The 20,605-nt window shown below is 36.0% G+C and overlaps 1 protein-coding gene across 7 annotated transcripts in view; it reads left to right on the top strand.

Annotated features, from left to right (window-relative positions):
• The window catches only part of LOC101316208 (diacylglycerol O-acyltransferase 2), a 364,872-nt gene that overhangs the window by 165,552 nt on the left and 178,715 nt on the right, over positions 1-20,605 (top strand). For all 7 annotated transcript variants that reach the window (XM_073808430.1, XM_073808431.1, XM_073808432.1 and 4 more), the window contains one exon: positions 20,268-20,373. In XM_073808430.1, coding sequence (XP_073664531.1) covers positions 20,268-20,373 — 106 coding nt within the window. The remainder of the gene's footprint in view (positions 1-20,267; positions 20,374-20,605) is intronic.

The following is a 20,605-nucleotide window of genomic DNA, read 5'->3' as shown; positions in this document are numbered from 1 at the left end:
CTGTTTATTTTGGGACTTTATTTCCTTTGTTGCCTTATTAGCTACACTTATTTGTTTTTGTTATTCTGGTAGTTGTTTTAAGGCTTGTAATGTACATCTTGAACTGATGGTATGCCATGCCACAGACAGTATAAGTACTTCACATCAGTGACCTACATTTTTCTCTTACCAGCCTTTTTGTTGCTGTTGTCATATATTTTACTTCTACATATGTTATAAACCCCATAATACTTCCTTATTATTTGTGCTTTAAACAGTTGATTAACTTAAAAAGATTTATTTTTTTATTTGTTTGTTTATTTATTTGGGCTGCGCCGGGTCTTAGTTGCGGCACATGGGATCTTTATTTGCGGCATGTGGGCTTCTTAGTTGCGGCATGCATGCAGGATCTAGTTCCCTGACCAGGAATTGAACCCGGACCCCCTGCCTTGGGAGTGCTGAATCTCTTACCCACTGGACCACCAAGGAAGTCACTAAAAAGATTTAAATAATAATAACAGTCTATGTTTGCCGACATAGTTATTATTTCTGATGCTGTTCATTCCCAAATGTAGATCCACATTTCCATCTGGTATCATTTTCCTTATGCCTGAAGTATGTCCTTTTGCATTTCTTATTGATGCATTTCTGCTGGTAATTGAACTGTTGCACCTTTTGCATGTCTGAAAATGTCTTTATACCATCTTGGTTTTTGAAAGATAGTTTCACTGAGTGTGGAAATTTGGGTTAAGTTTTTTTCTTTTAATTCTTTAAAGATGTTACTCTGCTGTCTTCTAGCTTGCACTGTTTCTGATGTGAAATCTGTCATTCTTATATTTGTTCCCGTTTATGTCATTTTCTTAGGCTGCTTTTAAGATTTCCTTTAATATTGTATGAGCAATTTGATTATGATGTTCCTTGGTATAGTTTTCTTTGTGCTTCTTATCGTTGGAACTTATTGGGGATTCTTGGATCTGTGGGTTCCTGATATTCATCAAATTTGGAAATTTTTCAGTCATTAGTTTTTAAAATATTTTTTTCTGTCTCTTTCTCTACTGTTTTTTTCCTTGCACTACAATTCACATGTATATTGGGTCTTGTTAAGCTGTCCCACCACTCACTGGTGCTTTGTTTTGTTTTTGTTTTAGTCTTATTTCTTTCTTATTTTGAATATTTCCTATTCAAATGTCCATAGACATTTTGCATCTCTTCAGGTATCTTTTCTTCTGTAATGTCTAATTTGTTCATCCACTAATTTTTTTTTCTTTTCAAACATTGTAGTTTTCCTCTCTAGAAGTTCAGTTTGGATCTTTAAAATTTTTTCTGTCTTTAACATGTTCAGTCTTTTCTGTCTAGCTTTAGAACATATGAATTACAGTTGTAATAACTGTTTTAATGGCCTTGTACTAATTATATCATCTGTGTTAATTCTGGGCCAGTTTTGATTGATTGACTGATTGATTTTGCTACTCATTTTGTGTTCTATTTTCCTGCTTCTTTGTGTGTATGGTAATTTTTGGTTGGATGCCAGACATTTTAAATTTTGTTTGTGGGGTATTTTTGTAGTCCTATAAATATTCTTGGGGTTTATTCTGAGATTTTGCTCTGTTACTTGGAAAAATTTTCGTCCTTTCAGATCTTGCTTTTAAGCTTTGTAAGGCTGGACTAAAACAGCATTTAGTCTAGGGTTAATTTTATCCACAAACTCTTCTCAATACTTTATTATGTGGCCCATGAATTATGGGCTATACCCTGTCTAGAAGGAATAGGCACTATTCCTGGCCCTGTGCAGTCTCTGCTTACTTTTTTTCTAGTCCTTTCAAGTGGATTTTTTTTCCCCCCTGTGGCCTTGAGTAGTTTCCTCAGGTGATTCACTGATCAGTACACAGCTGAATACTTGAGTATGACTCTCTGCAGATTTTGGAGTTTTCTGTTTGTGCTGTCTCTCTAGTACTGTGTGCTGAGAACTGTAGAACTTGTGGTTTCCCCTGGACTTTCAATTTTCTCCTTAACTCAGGTAGACCTCTGTACTCGTTGGGATCTCCCTCCGTGTGCTTTGGTCTTTTAACTTTCTCCAGGCAGTAAGTTTGGGGCAGTCATAGGGCTCACCTTATATGCTTCTTCACTATCAAGTATTATTGTCCTTTGTTACCTGATGGGTTACTTGAGACCACTGTTTCACATGTATTCTTAGTTTTTATTCTAGTAGTTTTAGATGGGAGAGTAAATCTAGTCTCTGTTACTCTGTCTTGGCCAGAAGTAGAATAAGGTAGGCTGGTCCTAAGGATTTTGATGTCCTGAAGACCATTTTAGTAATTTCAGGGTAAAAAATGACTTTATACTGCACTTAAATACAAGGTGTGGACCTTACCTTGCTACCTCTGTATCATTTTCTTTACCTCCCTTTGTTCTCATTCAAATTTGAACTGAGCCAAATTTACAGAAAGCCTACTATGGCCCAGGCACCGTAGAATGGAAGTTAAAAACATTAATATGATCTAATCCCCTTCCATAGAGAACTCAGAGCTTAGAGATGATTAGAGAGGTTATATAATATCCTCCAAATCATAGCTCTTAAATTGGTAGAACTGAATTCGAACCAGATCTTTTAGCTTCCAGCTAAATGTCCTTTTCACTATAGTAATGCATCCTTATATAATCCCTAACATACATATACAGACATAAAAACATATATATTTCTAGGCTACATAGTTCATCTGAGTTTTTTCAAATTGTCACAGATCTCCAAAAGATTTTCCAATATATTTATTGAAAAAAATGCACATGTAAGTGGACCTGCACAGTTGAACCCCCCTGTTGTTCAGGGTTGTACAGGGTCAGCTGTATTTCTAGAACTAACAACATTTTAAAAATTGCTTTACTTATAGCACCACATTTTAATTTTACTTAAAAGGTGATTATCCAGCCTGGTTGCCCATCTAATTCACAAGTTTGGCCCAGATTAATTTTGATGATTTCTCAGTTATCAAGTCTTCCAGCAGAGATAGAGATTTGCCATTATTGAAGATACCCAGAGATTATACCACAAGTTTTGTGGGCAACTCCCCAAAATGCTTTGCATAGTGGCATTCTTGCTGGAATAAATATATAGGCTTAAAGAAGATAATAATAATTAGAATCATAGCTAATATTTGAGTACTTTTCAAATGATAAAAACATAGATGCTTTATAAGTATTAATCCTTAGAATAAACCTTTGAAGACTATATTGGGTTTTTTTCTCACTTGCCAGCTACACACTTAATCACTATGCTATACTACCTATTATATTTATAAAATCCAAGGTTATCAAATTGCCTATTGTAGTTCCACAAATAGACAATATTCATTAATTTTTGTAAAAATTGTACTTTTAAAAAATCCTATGACTTTATTATATATATTGGCATGTTGATAATTACTTTTTTTTTTTTTTTTTTTTGTGGTACACGGGCCTCTCATTGTTGTGGCCTCTCCCGCCACAGAGCATGGGCTCTGGACGTGCAGGCCCAGTGGCCATGGCTCACGGGCCCAGCCGCTCCGCGGCACGTGGGATCCTCCTGGACCGGGGCACGAACTCACGTCCCCTGCATGGGCAGGAGGACTCTCAACCACTGCGCCACCAGGGAAGCCTGGTGCATTTTAATTCTAGGTTCTGATTGAAAGGTTTCAGGAATGAGTCATTACATATTGTAAAAAATAGCATCTCGCGTAATTCTGATGCACACTCTGATAATGAATTATCAGGTCATCTCTGGATAGTCTGTCAGTGTGAACTGCTTGTTATTACCCTTCTATTAACAAAATGAGTTTGAGCCAAAATGTTTTCAGCTGTCATTAAACACATTAAGCACAGCTGTATTTTTTGTAGGAAGTTTTTCTCAGTGAAAGAAGCATATTCACTGATTTACATTCAGGAGTAAACTTCATAAATATGCCTTTCTAACCTTGCTTTTGTTATCTGTATAAACCCATAGAACATTGCTGAAACCAAATCCTTCTGTTCAGATTGTTAATATGCTTCTCCATATCTTTATTATTAATTTCCCTGGAAGTTCGAACTTTTCTGCGAGTGTCTGACAAGATCCAAAAAAAAATCTTAATAGGCAGAATCTCTCTCCAAGGTTTACAAATTCATGTCTTTTTTTCATGGCTCCAGGGCACCATTTTCTGTTAAGATTTAGCCAGTGGCTATAGTTAATAATACTGTATTGCATATTTGAAAGTAGGTAGGGGAGTGTGGATCTTCAAAATTTTCAACACGAGAAAAGAAGAAATGTGTAACTATTGGTGGTGTTAACTGGACTTATTGTGGTAGTCATTTGCAAAATATGCAAATATGGAATCATTATGCTGTACACTTGAAACCAACGTAATGTTATGTCACTTATACCTCAGTTAAAAACAGGGGGATTTAACCAAATTAGTAATTTCTTTTTAAATGCTGTTCTTATGAAAGCCGATTAGTTGAAGAATATTATTCAAATCATAATTTTAAAATATATTTTAAAAATCATCAAGTATATATTAAATACTTGCTAAGTGTGCAATCCTTTGTTAGTTTAGGCACAGTGAGGGAGAGGATCTGAGAAGAAAGCAAGTGCTAAACTTCATGGTACATATGCTTACTGAATGAAATAATGTACAAGATACTTAGTATTCTTTTTTCTGTGAGCATTAAAACAGATTTAGAGAAGGAGACGCCAATGTGATTTCCCTGAAGCCTTCAGGGAAGGATGAAGAAAACTCTTGGATTTGAAGAGTTTTGAGGGTCCATAGAGAGGTATATGAGCATACAATAAGGATGGAGGAGGAGGTAAATATACTAGGAAGAAACTCCTGGAGTAGAAGGGGCATCTTGAAATTGTACTGAGTGCAGGACAGTGAAATTCACACTCAGAAGTGTTATTTTGGTGGGATAGGTTGTATGGAGGCAGTGGATTATTTTTAATGAGGCCTGAGAGTGATGAGATTTAAACAGTAGTTTCAGAATGAATATATGCTACTTCAAATACATTCTTCTTGCCCCATCTTCCTTGCGATCAAGCATTCAAATTTACAAGCTGGTTGACCAGGGTTAAAGATACAGTCTATGGGTGTGAGCCAAAAGCAAAGCCAAACAGTGCATTTGTGGTAATGCAATTATATTTTATACTGCACTGGTACAATGATTCCACCAATTGAAATTATTAGTCTGTTCAGTATGTCATGCAAGGTTAATGGAGAAACTGTTGAAATTAGAGGCATTCTAGATTATGCATGCTGATTTTTGCATCCAGTTACTTTACTGAATTCTTTTATTCTAATAGTTTTTAAAGACTCTCTAGGGTATATTATGTAAATAATAATACCATTTGTAAATGGTAACAGTTTTGTCTCCTATTTTCTAAGAGTGTTTGTCTTGTTTTACTACCTTATTATATTGGCTAAGTCCTTCACAGTGAGTGTTCTAGTATTACATAGTGAGTCATTCCCAGACTTAGTAGTTGAAAACAACAATTAATTATCCTCAGATCCTCACAGTTCTGTGGGCTGTCTTTAAGCTTAGCTTGGTTGTTTTCCCTTGGGGCCTTTCAAGTAGTTGTAATCAGATGGCAGCTGTGGCTGGAGTCATTTGAAGGTTCAGCTGGGTTGGGCATATGGATGCTTCTTCACCGACATGTTTGGTGCCTCAGCTGGGATGGCTAGAACAGTGGAGACTGGCCAGCCATCTCTATCTCCAAATACTTCTCTACATGGCCAGCTTCCTCACATATGGCATTCTCAGGGTAGTTGGATTTCTTACATGGAGCCTGGTTTACCCAAGAGTGAGTGTTTAGAGAGAGGAAGTAGAAGTTAAGGGCTGTCCCTAAAACTAGCACAGGGTCCCTCCTGCCATGTTCTATTTGTCAAAGCAGTCACAGAGCCTGCCCAGATTCAAGAAGTAGAGAAATAGATTCTGCCTCTTGGTGGGGAAATATTAAGTCCACACTGCAGAAGACCATCTAGGATGGGAGATATTATTGTGGTCGTATATGGAAAATTCAGTTTGCCACAGAGGGCATCCTTGATATTCTGACATTTCACCATTCATTATGATATAAGTTGGAGTTTTCTGATAGATTCCTCTTATCAAACAAGAAAGTTTCTATGCCTAGTATAACTAAGGATTTTTCTCATGAACAAGTTTAGTGTTTCTCCTTTGTTCTATTAGTGCAGTGAATTACACAGACTTGATGTTAAATGATGTTAAACCATCTGTATAAGCCTGCGATAAATTTTACTTGCTTGTGATATATTTATTAATACAGCACTGGCTTAGATTTGCTAATATTTTGTATTTTACAGTTTTTTATAAGTGAGGCAGACATGTAGTTTTATTTTTGTGTGTGCTGTTCAGGTTCATATCAAAACTCATAAGGGTTACACTAGCCTAAAATGAATTGAGAAGCTGTCTATATTTTCTCATGATTTAAGACAATTTATGTAATTTAGATTTAGGTGGTAGCTGTCACCTATAAAACGATCAGGGTCTGCAGTCCCTCTACCCCCACAAGGTATTACCCTTTGGTTACCTTTCTGATTTCTTTGTGGTTATTAATCTACTCAGGTTTTTAATCTCTTGTTGAGAAAACTTGGTAATTAATAGTTTTCCAGAAAATCATTTACTTTTTCTGTTCTTTTTAGTTTATTGGCATAAAGTCCTGTATAGTATTACTTTTAAGTTTTAAAACCTTGTCCATATCCTAGTTTGTACTCTTTCTTGTTTCTAATTCTGAAGTACGTTTTATGTACTTCGTCAAGTATATTGTACGATGAATATATTTTAAATTAAACTTGCATTTTAGCACACGGATGGTATTATGAAAAAATCTGAGAATGATTTATCCTACTCTTATGCCAACTGTGGTTCTTCTTGCCTGAAGTGAGTTTTTGAAATGTAAATTGGAAATTCAAAGAGTTGATTATCGTTTTATAACTTTTGCTTCCTCAGTGCTGTTTGTTAGCTTTTTTTTTTTTTTTTTTTTTTTGCGGTACGTGGGCCTCTCACTGTTGTGGCTTCCCCGTTGCGGAGCACAGCCTCCGGACGTGCAGGCTCAGCGGGCATGGCTCACGGGCCTAGCCGCTCTGCGGCATGTGGGATCTTCCCGGACCGGGACACGAACCCGTGTCCCCTGCATCGGCAGACGGACTCTCAACCACTGCGCCACCAGGGAAGCCCTGTTTGTTAGCTTTTGAGGACACATCTTGGTTAGACCTGACACACTCATTATCACATGCTTTCACACCACCTACTGTCTCCTCAATTTCATAAGTAGCAGTAGTGTTCTGTCTTATTTGATGCCATTACCATGATACTGTGTATTCTTCTCAACTATGTGCATGGTCTAGACAGAGGAATGTAGAAGCAGGCTTTAGGGTAAACTTCTGGTCTTTTGGGAAACTGTCATATTTAGTAAACCCGTCAACAAGTATTTGAGTGATTCCCATGTGTCCAAGGTTGCTGTAGGTGTTATGAAGATACAAAAGATTTCTCAGGCATTCCAAATCCACAGCAGTTTGGCTCTGATCAACCTTCCCAGACTCAATGACATTCTCTCATGTGCCCTTTGCTTTAGCACACTACCTACTTCCTATTTTGAACATGCAAGGCACTCTGCTCCCTTAATGACTTTGAAAAGCTATTCCCAATACCCTAAATGACTATTCTCTTGCATACAATTGTCAGAATCCTACCCTTCCTTCAAATTGAAGCTTAAATCCCTTCCCCTTAATAAGCTTTTCCCAAGAACAAGTTATCTCAGACTGATGTGTCCATTTTGAAAGGGTAAGTAGATTTGTAGATCCAGATAATAACTCTAGTAAGGTCTTTGGCAAGCTATGACTGAAAGCTTGGGGAGCAAGATAAGAAGGATAAGCTAGATGATAGTAAAGATAGGAAGATTTATAACTGCTTAATAACTTACCAGCCTAGAGGGAAATTTCTAATGGCATGGCATAGGGCTCTGTTTTTCTATCTAGTCTTGTTCAACATGTTCATTCATTCAGTTATTTACTCGCCATGTGTTTGTTGAGTACTGCATGTTGGAAACTGTGCAATATGCTGGGGATATAATGGCAAACAAGGGAGACATAGTTCTACCCTTTACGATATTACAGTCTAAGCATTAGAACAAAGGTATAGAAACTTATGCAAAGCTTAAAAACTTAGAAAGCTAATGAAATGATAGTGTGGAGCTTCTAGAGATGGTGATTACTTTGTATAGCAGAATCAGTATATAAGATGATCTCTGGGGACTGGAAAGGTAGAATATATATTCAGCCCATCTTTAATTTCAAGTTGGAATTTAACTGGGATAAATTAAGTTCCCAAACCAATTGTATAAGAAGAGGAAGGCTTGACATATGGACACAGCCTGAGTGAAAAAAAGACGTAGAACCTTTAGTCAGTAGTCAAGTCAGTGTTAATAATCAGTGGAATGTGACTCTCAGAAAAAAATCAGGCTCTGTTGACGGACATGTAGTATCTAGAATGAGAAGTAATAGATCTTCCCAGCAGACCCATCTGAATCGCTATGTTCATTTATAAAAATCACTCTGTAAGAGGAATTTCGACAATCAGAAATTTGTACTCTAATATTAATGTGATTTGCAAACTTTAAAAAAACTTTCTCAAGGCAGTTTTCCAGGAATTTTTCTATGCTTGATACACTTATAAGAAAACATGAGTAAATTTATCGGTCAACAAGTATTTCATAGAATCTGAGGAAAACAGAATCAGAAGAAATCTTAAAATAGTCATCTGTTGTTTATCATCTACTGTGCTTTCAAGGTCTAAGAGGAAGGGTGAGATAGGCCCCTCCCTACTCCTGAGGGATGGAAGGGAAGCTGTGTGTGTACTGAAGTCTGTACCAGAACTGTGGGGAAGCTCAGGAGCACAAACACTAAGATATAGCTCTAGGTTTTCAAGGAGTATGGAATCTAGTGCTGGAGAGAGGCAGTGAACAGATGATCAGAGCATGACGTGAACTCTAGACAGAGCCATCCTCCCAGGGTTATTGAGGAGGACCACACAACTCAGATAAGGGGTAGCCTTATCAAATATTATCTATTTCTGGACTTCTACCTGAATTCTTCCTCTTCCAAAAAGGAATTTCTGGGTCGTTTTATACTGGGAAGTACCCTAGTCTTTTCACACTGCAGCCCAAATAGTCTTAAATTTAAAACATATATTCGGTCAGGTCTCCCACTTTAAACTTTATCCCATTACCTTGGGAATAAAACTCCTTAGCCTGATACTAAGTCTTCATAATCTGACCTCTGTCTACCTTTACGCCCTCATCTCTTGCCATCCTCTCGCATATGAGAGGATGCTCCAGCCTTGCTAAAGGCTTGCAGTTCTTGAAAATGTTGTGCAGTCTTTTTTCTCTGTTTTTGTATTTGCTTCTCCTTTTGTCTGAGAAAACAAAAATTCTTCTTTTTTACCTAGTTAATTCTACTCTTACTTTTAATATCAGCTTAGTTTTTACTTCTTCCTAGAAGACTTTACTTCCACTTGATACTACCCCTAAAATAGAAGTCCCTCCTTTAGCTCAGCTATTTACCTCCTTTAGCTCAGCTATTACCCTATATGTACCTCTATCATAGTATTACACTATTATAATTTTTTACACACCCGTTTCTCCACAACGTTTGTGCATTTATGAATATAAGATGTACATCTCTGATCTCTGTATTTCCATTACCTAACACAGGGCATGGGCTCACTGTGTTAAGGCGTTTAGGCACTTAAGTGTTTGTTGCATGAATATGTAAATAAATTGTCTGTTTCTGGAGAGATAGACTGTCTCCAATGACTTTTCTCTCAACACCAGGCTCAGTATTAGCAACATGGAAAGCGCACAGTGTGAAGATAGGATGAATGAATAAATTAAAATGTGTGTGGATTATTATCAGATAAAGGATTAGACTAAAGATTTATAAAGTGCAGATATTATCTTGACTAATGTGATAATGTGCTCTGTAAATGAAATAATGAAGAGATGATATTTGAGCTGGCCTTGAAAGCAAGGTAGTCAAGATTTGGATTGGAAGAGAGTATTAGTTTTCTATCGATGGATAATAAATTACCATAAATTTAGTGGCTTAAGACAATACTCATGTATTATTTTGTGGTTTCTTTAGGTCAGAAGTTTGGAGCACTGTGGTGATTCATGACTATTGTGGTGTCTAGATTTATTTGACTAGAATTCTAAAAAAATATATTGAAAATTGTATTTAGTGTGGAAAAAATTATAGGTCATAGCCTTTTCAGTCACCAGAAAAATCCTTTTCTCATTGATGGAAGGTATTATAAACATGACTAGAAGTACATATATTTTAACTACCTTTATTTAATTTATTTTTTAAAGTAATTTAATATATTATTTATTTGTTTATTTTTGCTTAGGTTGGGTCTTCGTTGCTGTGCGCAGATTTTCTCTAGCTGCAGTGAGCGAGGGCTACTCTTCCTTGCAGTGCACGGGCTTCTCATTGTGGTGGCTTCTCTTGTTGCGGAGCACGGGCTTCAGTAGTTGTGGCACGTGGGCTCAGTAGTTGTGGCTTGTGGGCTGTAGAGCGCAGGCTCGGTAGTTGTGGCACACGAGCTTAGTTACTCCGTGGCATGTGGGATCTTCCCGGACCAGGGCTCAAACTCGTGTTCTCTGCATTGGCAGGCGGATTCTTAACCACTGCGCCACCAGGAAAGTCCTGTTAACTACCGTTAGATGTATTACCTAATGAAAGGCATTGTATAGATAATCAAACACTAGCTATTAACACTAGCTATTATTTAGAGCCTAGAGTAAAACATTTCATGTCTATCAGAGATGAAGAAAGGTAAAGTGGTTAGGCCTAGCTATATTATACAACACTAGTCTTTTAAATTATAAGTTTGTAGATTGTGATATTTCTATAGTTGTCTCTAAGGGAATTTAATTGCAGACATGTATTAGAGACTTTGCAATGTAAAGAGAACTTGTTTACTATCTCTCTTAGCCTGTGAGAAGAGAAACCTTGAGTACTGGACTGTGTTGCTGATAGGACAAAGTCTTTAGTTTTTATATTCTGTTTCCCAGTCTAGAAAGATTGTTGACATGTTGCAACAGGCATAGTGATGTAGGTGATATCAGACTATGGACACAGCTCTATAAGGCAGGCGTTCTGGAGACTGGGCAGATAAGCTACAATTAGTACTGACCAAATGATGAACAGGGTTACTTGTGGTACTGAGTAGAGATTGGAATTGAGAAGAGCAAGAGTTGAAGCTTAGAAACCAGTTAGGAGACTACTGGTTAGATAGAAGATGATGGTGGCAGTAGTTATAGAGAGAGGTGAAAAGATTTGAAACAGTTTTAATCAAGTCCTTGTTGCTAAATCTGTAGATACTGTCTAGGCCTCAGGTTACTTGATTTTATGACAGTGATTATTACTTCCTTGAGACATTCTGTTCCTTTGACTGCTGTAACACCACCTCTCCCAGCTGTCCTTCTACTTCTCTGGAATTCTGGGTCAGAATTTTTTGCAGCTTTTATTTCTTTATTTCTAATCCGTTAAAAATTGATTTTCCTCGGAATTCTGTTCTAGGCTCTGTTCTCTCTCATTCTCACAGTCTTCCAGAATGATGTCATTACTTTCATAGCATTAATAACCATCTGTGTGCTAATGATTGCCATATTTTTATCTCCGGCCAAGATCTGTCTCCTAAGCTCCAGATCCTTGTATTCAACCCATACTCAACACCTCCTCTCGGATGTTGCACAGGCGCCTCAAACTGAAAGCAGAACTTTCTTCTCAAACTGCTCATCCCTGTTCACCCTTTCAATAAATGACATCACCATTTTCCTGGTTCCCCAAGCCATACACCAGTGATCATTTTTTTCTTTTGCAGTACAATTCATACAACATAAAATTAAGAGAATGTAAATGTATAGTCTGATGAGTTTTGACAGATATACACACCCACATTGTCATCATTCCATGAAGATATGGAATATTTTTCACTCTCCAGAAAGTTCCCTCATACCGCTTTGCCAGTCATTCTTATACCCTTGTCCCCACCCCTGGCTGAGTCAAGCACTTTTCTTATTGCCTCCTTATTTATTAGCTTTTCCTGTTCTTCAGCTTCTTATAAATGGAACCATACGGTATACTCTTTTGTTCAGCATACTTCTGAAATTTATCCATATTGTAGTATAGATCAGTAGTTTGTTCCTTTTTATTGTTGTGAGTGGTTTTTCTATGAATATACCACAATTTGCTTATGCATTATCTTGTTGATGGACATTTGAGTTGTTTACCCTGTGCTATAGAGTAGGTCCTTGTTGTTTTTTTTGTATATAGAGTGTGTATCTGTTAATCCCAAATTCCAAATTTATCCCCTCCCCTTTCATAACCGTAAGTGTGTTTTCTATGTCTTCAAGTCTGTTTCTGTAAATAAGTTCATTTGTATCTTTTTTTTAGATTCCACATATAAGTGGTATCATATGATATTTGTCTTTCTCTGTCTGATTTACTTCACTTAGTATGATAATCTCTAGGTCCATAGCATTATTCATTCTTTTTTATGGCTGAGAAATTTTCCATTGTATTTATTGTATTTACGTACCACATCTTCTTAATTAAATTAATTAATTAATTAATTTTGGTTTGCATTGGGTCTTTGTTGCTGCACACGGGCTTTCTCTAGTTGCGGTGAGCGGGGGCTACTCTTCATTGCAGTGCGCTGGCTTCTCACTGCAGTGGTTTCTCTTGTTGCGCAGCCCAGGCTTTAGGCGCGTGGGCTTCAGTAGTTGTGGCTCGCGGGCTTAGTTGCTCTGTGGCATGTGGGATCTTCCCAGGCCAGTGATTGAATCCGTGTCCCCTGCATTGGCAGGCAGATTCTCAACCACGCGCCACCAGGGAAGTCCCAACACATCTTAATCCATTCATCTGTCCTGGGTTGCTTCTATGTCTTGGCTATTGTAAGTAGTGCTTCTAAGAATACTGGGGTGCACGTATCTTTTCAAATTTGAATTTTCTCTGGGTATATGCCCAGGAGTGGGATTAGTGGAGCATATGGCAACTCTATTTTTAGTTTTTTAAGGAACCTCCATACCGTTCTCCATAGTGGCTGCACCAATTTACATTCCCACCAACAGTGTAGGAGGGTTACCTTTTCTCCACAGCATCTCCAGGAGTTGTTTACACTTTTTGACTGTTATAAATAAAGTTGCTAAGAATATCTTTCCAAAAGACTTTTGTGAGGGGTTGGAGGTGGGCTATTTGGATGAAGGTAGTCAAAAGGTACAAACTTTCAGTTCGAAAGATAAATAAATACTAGGGATGTGATGTACAACGTGATTAATATAATGAACACCGCTGTATTATTATATATGGAAGTTGTTAAGAGTAAATCCTAAGAGTTCTCATCGCAAGAAAAAAAATTTTTTTGTTATTCTTTTATTTTGTATCTATATGAGATGATGGATGTTCACCAAACAGTGCTGTATGCCAATTATATTTCAATAAAACTGGAAGAAAAAAAAGTCTCTTGTGGTCACATGCTTTCATTTCTCTTATACCTAAGAGTGGAGCTTCCTGCTCATATGATAGGTGTATATTTAATTTATTAGAAATTACCAGTTTCCAGAGTAGTTATACAATTTTAGAATCCCACCAACAGTGTTTGAAAGTTCCAATTGCTCTACTCCTTGACATCACTTGGTATTGTTTTGTAAATTCTAGCCATTATAGTAGGTTTGTACTGGTGTATCATTTTGATTTTAATTTTTAATTCCTTGATGACTAATGATATTGAGCAGCATTTTATGTGCTTATTAGCCATTCTTGTATCTTCTTTTGTGAAGTGTTTGTTCAAATATTTTGCCCTTTTTTATTTATTGGGTTGTTTGGTTTTTATTGTTAAGTTGTAGGAATTCTTTGTACACATTAGAAATACAAGTCCTTTGTCAGATATATATATATATTTTGTCTCACTCTCTGACTAGATTTTTCATTTTCTCAATAATGTCTTTTGATGAGAGTTTTAAATTTTGATAAAGTATGCTATATCAGGGTTTTGTTTTATGGATAGTACTTTTTGTGTCCTATTTAGGAAATCTTTACCTAACCCAAGCTCATGAATATACTTTCCTACATGTTATTTTAGAGGCTTAATAGTTTTAGCTTTTACATTTAAGTCTTTGATCATTTCAAATTGATTTTTATGTATGATGTGAGGTAGAGTTTAAGGTTCATTTTTTTCCCATATTGATATCCAGTTTATTTTAGTGTCGTTTGTTGACAAAGCTTTTCTTTCCCTAATCAAAATATAAATTGATTGAATAGGCTATGTCTATATCCTGATTTCTGTTTCATCAATCTATTTGTTTAGCCTTATGCAACTACTACTGCTTTACAAACTAGCTTTATGATAAGTCATAAAATCTGGTAGTGTAATTCTCCCAGCTTTGTTCTTTAACATTTTCTTGGCTATTCTAGGACTTTTCTATTTCCATATCAATTTTCAAGTCAGCTTGTCAATTAAAAAAAAAGACTGCTAGGCTTTTGATTGGGATTAATTGACTCTAGATAAATTTAGGGGGAGACTTGACTTCTTAACCTCCAATCCATGAAATAGTACATGACTCCATTTGTTTAGGTTTTTTAAAAATTTCTCTCAGCAGTGTTTTCTAGTTTTCAATGTACAGGTCTTTCTTTCACATCTAGTTATTTGATGATACTATATAAAAATACCAATTGATTTTTGTGAATTAACCTGGAATCTTGCAATGTTGCTAAGTTTATTATTAGTTTGATTATAGATTAAAACATTTTTTTCTATGTACACAGTCATATAGCATCTGTGAGTAGACATTTTTGCTTCTTCCTTTCCTGTATTTATGACTTTTTTAAATTGCCTTATTACAATGGCTTGGATCTTGAGTACAGTGTTGAATAGAGTAATGAAAGTAGACATCTTTTCTTATTCCTGATCTTAAGTATTACCTGCAGAGTTTTAGTATAAACCCTTTATCAGATTGAGGAACCTCTCCTTTTTCCTTAGCTTGTTGAGAGATTTTTGTTTTAAATCCTTAACAGGTATTGAATTTTATCAAATGCTTTTTTGGGGCATCTTTTGAGATAATATGTTTTTTCTCTTTCATTCTGTCACAATTGATTTTCAAATGTTAAATCAGCCTTGTACTCCTCAGGTAAATCCACTTCATCAAGATGTGCTCTCTTTTTCATATATTGCTAGATTTGATTTGCTAATTTTATTAATGATTTTTGTATTGTCTGTAATTTGCTTTTCTTGTGATGTTTTGGTATCAAGGTTATTCTGGCCTCTTAAAACAAATTGAAAAGTGTTCCTTCTTCTTTGAAAGGTTTTGTTAAGACTAGTATTTCACCAGTGAAGCAATCTGAATGTAGTTTTCTGTGTGAGAAGGTTTTTAATTATAAATTTAGCTTCTCTAACTGATAACAACTATTCAGATTTTCTATTTCATTTGTTTGGTTTGGAAACTTGTGGTTTTTAAGCAATTTAACTATTTCATCTAAGTTGTTAAATTTATTGACATATTGTTCATAATTTCCCTTAATTGCCTTTAAATGTCCATAGGATCTGTGGTGATGTCTTCTCTTGCGTTCTTGATGTTGGTAATTTTCAGGCATCATTTTTTATATCTCCTCTCTAACTTTTCACATCTACATCATCCTTTCTGTTCCTGTTTTAATTTAAGACAATGCCTAAACTTTTGCTAGGACTGTTAAAATAACCTTATACTAGCCTTCCTGTTTACAGTCTTGTTTCTCTGTATCCCAGTCACCTAATTATAGGAAGAAAGTGCATATGTCATTAAATCTTTCTTGGCTTAAAACTTTTTAATGGTTTCCTAATACCTTCAGAATAAAAATCTAAGCTCCTTCATATGGAATACAAACTCATTAATGATAAGGTATCTATTTCTCTCAATAGAATCCTATTTTTTCCTATATATTCTTTTCCCTTTTAATCTCTCCCTGCCAGCCATAGGGAGCTATACTTCACTGACTTTCTAGGTGCTCTAATTTGTCATTCATCATCTTAAAATTGAATGCAGCATTCAGATGTGATATGATCAATACTAAGTAGGCAAAAATTGTTTCCTCACTTCTCCTTTACTGAGATTATTATTAATATCTGATAGGTATGGTCTCAATATTCATTTGACATAACACTTTTTGTTCAGTGTATCTTTACATTCACAGCAATATCTAGCTGCAAAGCATTATTTTAAACCCACTTTCACTTTTACTGTTATCTCAAAACATATTGATCCAATATGCATGAATTTGCTATAACCAGAATACCTATCAGATAGCTAGTTGATCCTCCCCACACCAGTGATGATGAGTTTTATTTCAGCTTGAGGGTGTTAGTGTTGGTTTTGACTAATCACCCAGATGACTGGATGATTTATGTTTCTTTGTAGTACCATTTCATAGTTTGCAAAATCAAGAAACATTCCTCTGAAACTGGCTAGCTGGTTTGGAGGTAAGGCAGTTGTTTCTTTTCTTGTCAGTCCTTCACCTCTTCACCCCCAGGGGAATTAGGATGTCCCATGTTATGTTTAAAAGCCTAAACACTTCAAACTTTTATTCTCCTGTTGAGCTTGAAAGGGGGACGTTATTAGCTCTGTCTTGATGTAGCAGGGGCTCTGAAAGTCTATTTGGATAACACTGAAGATTGGAGGAAATGTGACTCTGTCTGTGTGTTTTAAGCCCCTAAGGTAAGATCAGAAAGCGTCTGGGGCAGTGAGAGCCAAATAGTTGAAGTCATACATTAATTATGGTCATGAATCATTTTTATTTTTAGAGTCTTTACCATTTGACAAGGTTGTTTGCATAGTACTCTAGTGAGTTTTAGGCAGCATTTTCCCGCCTTTCAAAGTAACAGGCTATTTTGTTGATTTCTACTTTGGGTTGGTAATGCCTATCAAATTAGAATTCTGATAACATTTTTAGTAGAAATTGCTTGTTTCTTGCCAGAGTGAACTGTCTTTAATTTATGTGATTTTTGTTTCGAATATATTTTGAAATTATAGAAAACTAGTACATTAGTCTTTTAGTCTTTTACTGATATCAGTAAAAATAATCAAAATCTTGGGACTGTACTTTTATATGCAGGCATTAGTCGACCTTCAGTCAGCAGTATATTTTGAGTGCTTTTGTGCCACATTCTCTGCTAAGTACTGGGAATGTAAATGAAAAAAATGAGTGTTTTTTTTTCTTTTTTCCCGGAAATCTAGTAAAGAAATAGACAAGGAAATAGGCAGTTGCTGTAAAATGTGGTTCTATAATCTTTGTTAGTGTTGTATACATGATGCTGTGGATCTCCATAGGAAGAAGTGCCTCTACCTGTCTGGAACAGTCGGGAAGGCCTTTGAAGAAGAAGGTATGCTTCAGCTGCCTGTTAGTGGGTTTGGGAGTATACTTATCTGTTAAGAGAGAGTGAAGCTTGTAGTCAGATAGAACAGCTCGCTGAAAGGTACAGAAGGAAGAAATGGCATGACGTGTTTGGGGAGAGTTGTTAGTAGTTCAGCATTGCTGGAATTGCGCGTGCAAAGTAAGCGTATCAGAAACGAGGTGGGGACCACATCACAAAGGTCCTCTCCTTGCTTTTAAATTTCTTTAGCATCACCTTTGTAGGTGAGTATTGCCATCAAGAGAGTGTGTACGAATTCACACCCGGAGCAGGAGGCAGTAGGATGGAGGATAATCTCCTCTGTTGGATTCCTTTGGAGTCCTGAGGAAGTTGCAGAAGAACTGCTCTCACGAGTAATCTCATAAGATTTGCTCCTTTTTAGATGACCTAAGAAATCCTCAGTAACTATCAGGCAACTTCTGAAAGTGCAGAATATGTCATGAATGTTTTTAGTGCAAGGTGTCGTAGTAATAATGTTGGCAGAGGTGTTGATGCCATCAACTCCCTGATAAAATTAACGTCCTCATATATAGGATAACTTTCAGTTTAGGACAGTTGGCCAGTTTTAAAAGTCGGAAGTAAAATTTACATACCGTGAAATACTTAGATTTCAAGTTTAAGTTCTGTGTATCCTCCTGTGCGCCTCACCCCAATCAAGACATGGAACATTTCCATCACCTCAGGTAGTTCCTTAGTTCACCTTGCTCTCTACCAGTCAGTCCTGCCTCACCCAGGCAGCTAGCCACTCTTGGTTTCTGTCACCATACATTGCTTTTACCTGTTCTTGAACTTTGTTTAAATGGAATCATATAGTATGTACTTTTTCGTTCCTGGCTTTTTTCACTCAGCATAATGTTTTTTTGAGATTCATTCATATTGTTGTGTATATCAGTGTTGTGTTCCTTTTTATTGCCGAGTAGAATTTCGCTGTATGAATATACCACAATTTGCTTGTTAATTCTCCTGTTCGATGGACGTTTGGATTGTTTTCTATGAACGTTCTTATACATATCTTCTTGTGGACGTGTTTTTGTATTTCTTGAGTAAATGATAAGGAGTAGAAATACTGGGTCATAGGTTAGATGTATGTATAACTTTACAAGAAACAGTTTTCCAAAGTGATGATACTGTTTTATACTTTTATCACCGATGCATGCAAGTTTCAGTTGCTGCACATCCTTGCTAGCATCAGGTGTTGTCATTTTAGTTTTAGTTATTCTAACAAGTGTGAAATGCTATCTCATTACGATTTTAATTTTCATTACCATGATGACTAAGATTCTGAGCACCTTTTCCTATGCTTATTGGCCTTTCTTATATCTTCTTATGTGAAGTGTTTCACTCTTTTGCCCATTTTTAATTGGGTTGTCTCTTTGTTACTGGTTTGTATGAGTTCTTTATATACTCCAGGCACAGTACTTTGTCGAATTAATGTTTTACAAATATTTTCTCCCAGTCCATGGACTGCTTTTATATTTTCTTAACAACATCTTTAGATGAAAAGACATTTTTTATTTTGGCAGTGCCTAATTTATCCATTTTTAATTTTAAGGTTAGTGCTTTTTGTGTCTTCTCTAAGAAATCTTTGCCCACCCCAAGGTTGCAAGAGATTCTGTGTTTTCCTCTACAGATTTATGACTCTAGCTTTTATGTTTACTGTGATCTCCTTGAATTAATTTTTTTTCTGCTGTGAGGTAGGGAATGAGATTCATTCCCTACCTCACAGCAACTGTGTTTACCCACTGTTCCAGCACCATTTGTTTAAAAAACTTTCCTTTTTCCATTAATTTGCGTAGGTTCCTTTGTCCAAAATCAGTTGGCCATATATGTGTAGGTCTGTTTCTATACTCTTTATTCTGTTCCATTGATCTGTTTTTTGATCCTTATGCCAGTACCAGATTGTTTTGATTACGTAGCTTTATAAAAAAGGAAGTCTTGAAATCTGGCAGATTTAAAGATTGGTTTATCTCTTCTAGATTCTTTGTTTTTCTATGTAATTTATAGTATCAACTTCTTAATTTCTACAAAAAGAAGCACACATACACACAAAAACAAAGCCTGTTGGGATTGGGATTGTGACTGTGAAATTATTGACCCATATATAGAAATATAACTGAGTGTTTGTTGACCTTGTATCCTGTGACATTATTAGTTCTAGTAGTTGTTTTGTGGATTCCTAATGATTTTCTACATGAAAATCATGTTACCTGTGAATAAAGACAATTTGACCATTTTTAGTATGTACATGTATACAAAATATATAAGCTATACTTGAAGACAAAGAGACAAAGAAAAACACAAACCCATAATTAAAGCAAAAAAGAAAACTAGTTAATTTTTTCAATGCTCCTTGTTTCAAAGGGGCTGCTGCTTTAATTCAGTCTTCTTAACTTGGGATTATTGTTAATTTTTTTTTCTTTGTGGATACCCAACAAGTAATAGCCTTCATAGCAGTGGGTTTTTTTGGTGACTTTAGTAATGTAGCTAATTTCTCTGGGCCTCAGTTTCCCATCTGTAAAATGATAGGGTTCAATCAGATTATTTTCTAAGGTCTCTTTCAGATTCCTGTGAGTTCTTCATTTTAGCTCTCAATACATCACAGACAGTCAGATGGGTATAGAAAGGGTGTTTTAGAACATATCGTGACTCTTGTTATTTCCTTGTTGTAAATATGCTAGAGAATTGTGAAATCATCAGTTGAGTTCATTATTAATTCTCTTTATCCTGGAAACTTTGTCCTCGTTTTGTTCCATTTATGCCTGTGGCTCTGTGTTGAGTTTATAGTTAACTCACTTAAATTTTTCTACAACTTTTATTTCTAGGCTTCATAGAGCCCAGTGTGCAATTAAACAGACTCAGGTAACTGTTCAGAAAATTGGAAAGGAAATTGAAGAAAAACTAAGACTCACATCTACAAGCAATGAGCTGGTAGGTTTTTATATATTAACCTATTTAAATTCGTTGATTTCTAAATGTGATCACCGTATTCTTCTTGTATTTATTTCCCTCTTTTTTCCCCAAAAAAACTTCAGGTAGTTTTTTCCTTTTTATTTTTTCCTCTTAATGTTTCACTGAGACTTCTGTTGGCATTTAAATGTTATAAATAAACTTTCCCATCTGCTAATAGTGTAACATACAAAGTGCCTGCCTTTTTATGCTA

This window comes from Tursiops truncatus, chromosome 8 (genome assembly GCF_011762595.2).
Source record: "Tursiops truncatus isolate mTurTru1 chromosome 8, mTurTru1.mat.Y, whole genome shotgun sequence".
NCBI classification, from domain to species: Eukaryota; Metazoa; Chordata; class Mammalia; order Artiodactyla; family Delphinidae; genus Tursiops; species Tursiops truncatus.
The sequence above is the reverse complement of the archived record's forward strand: the minus strand, read 5'-3'. Positions and strand labels throughout refer to the sequence as shown.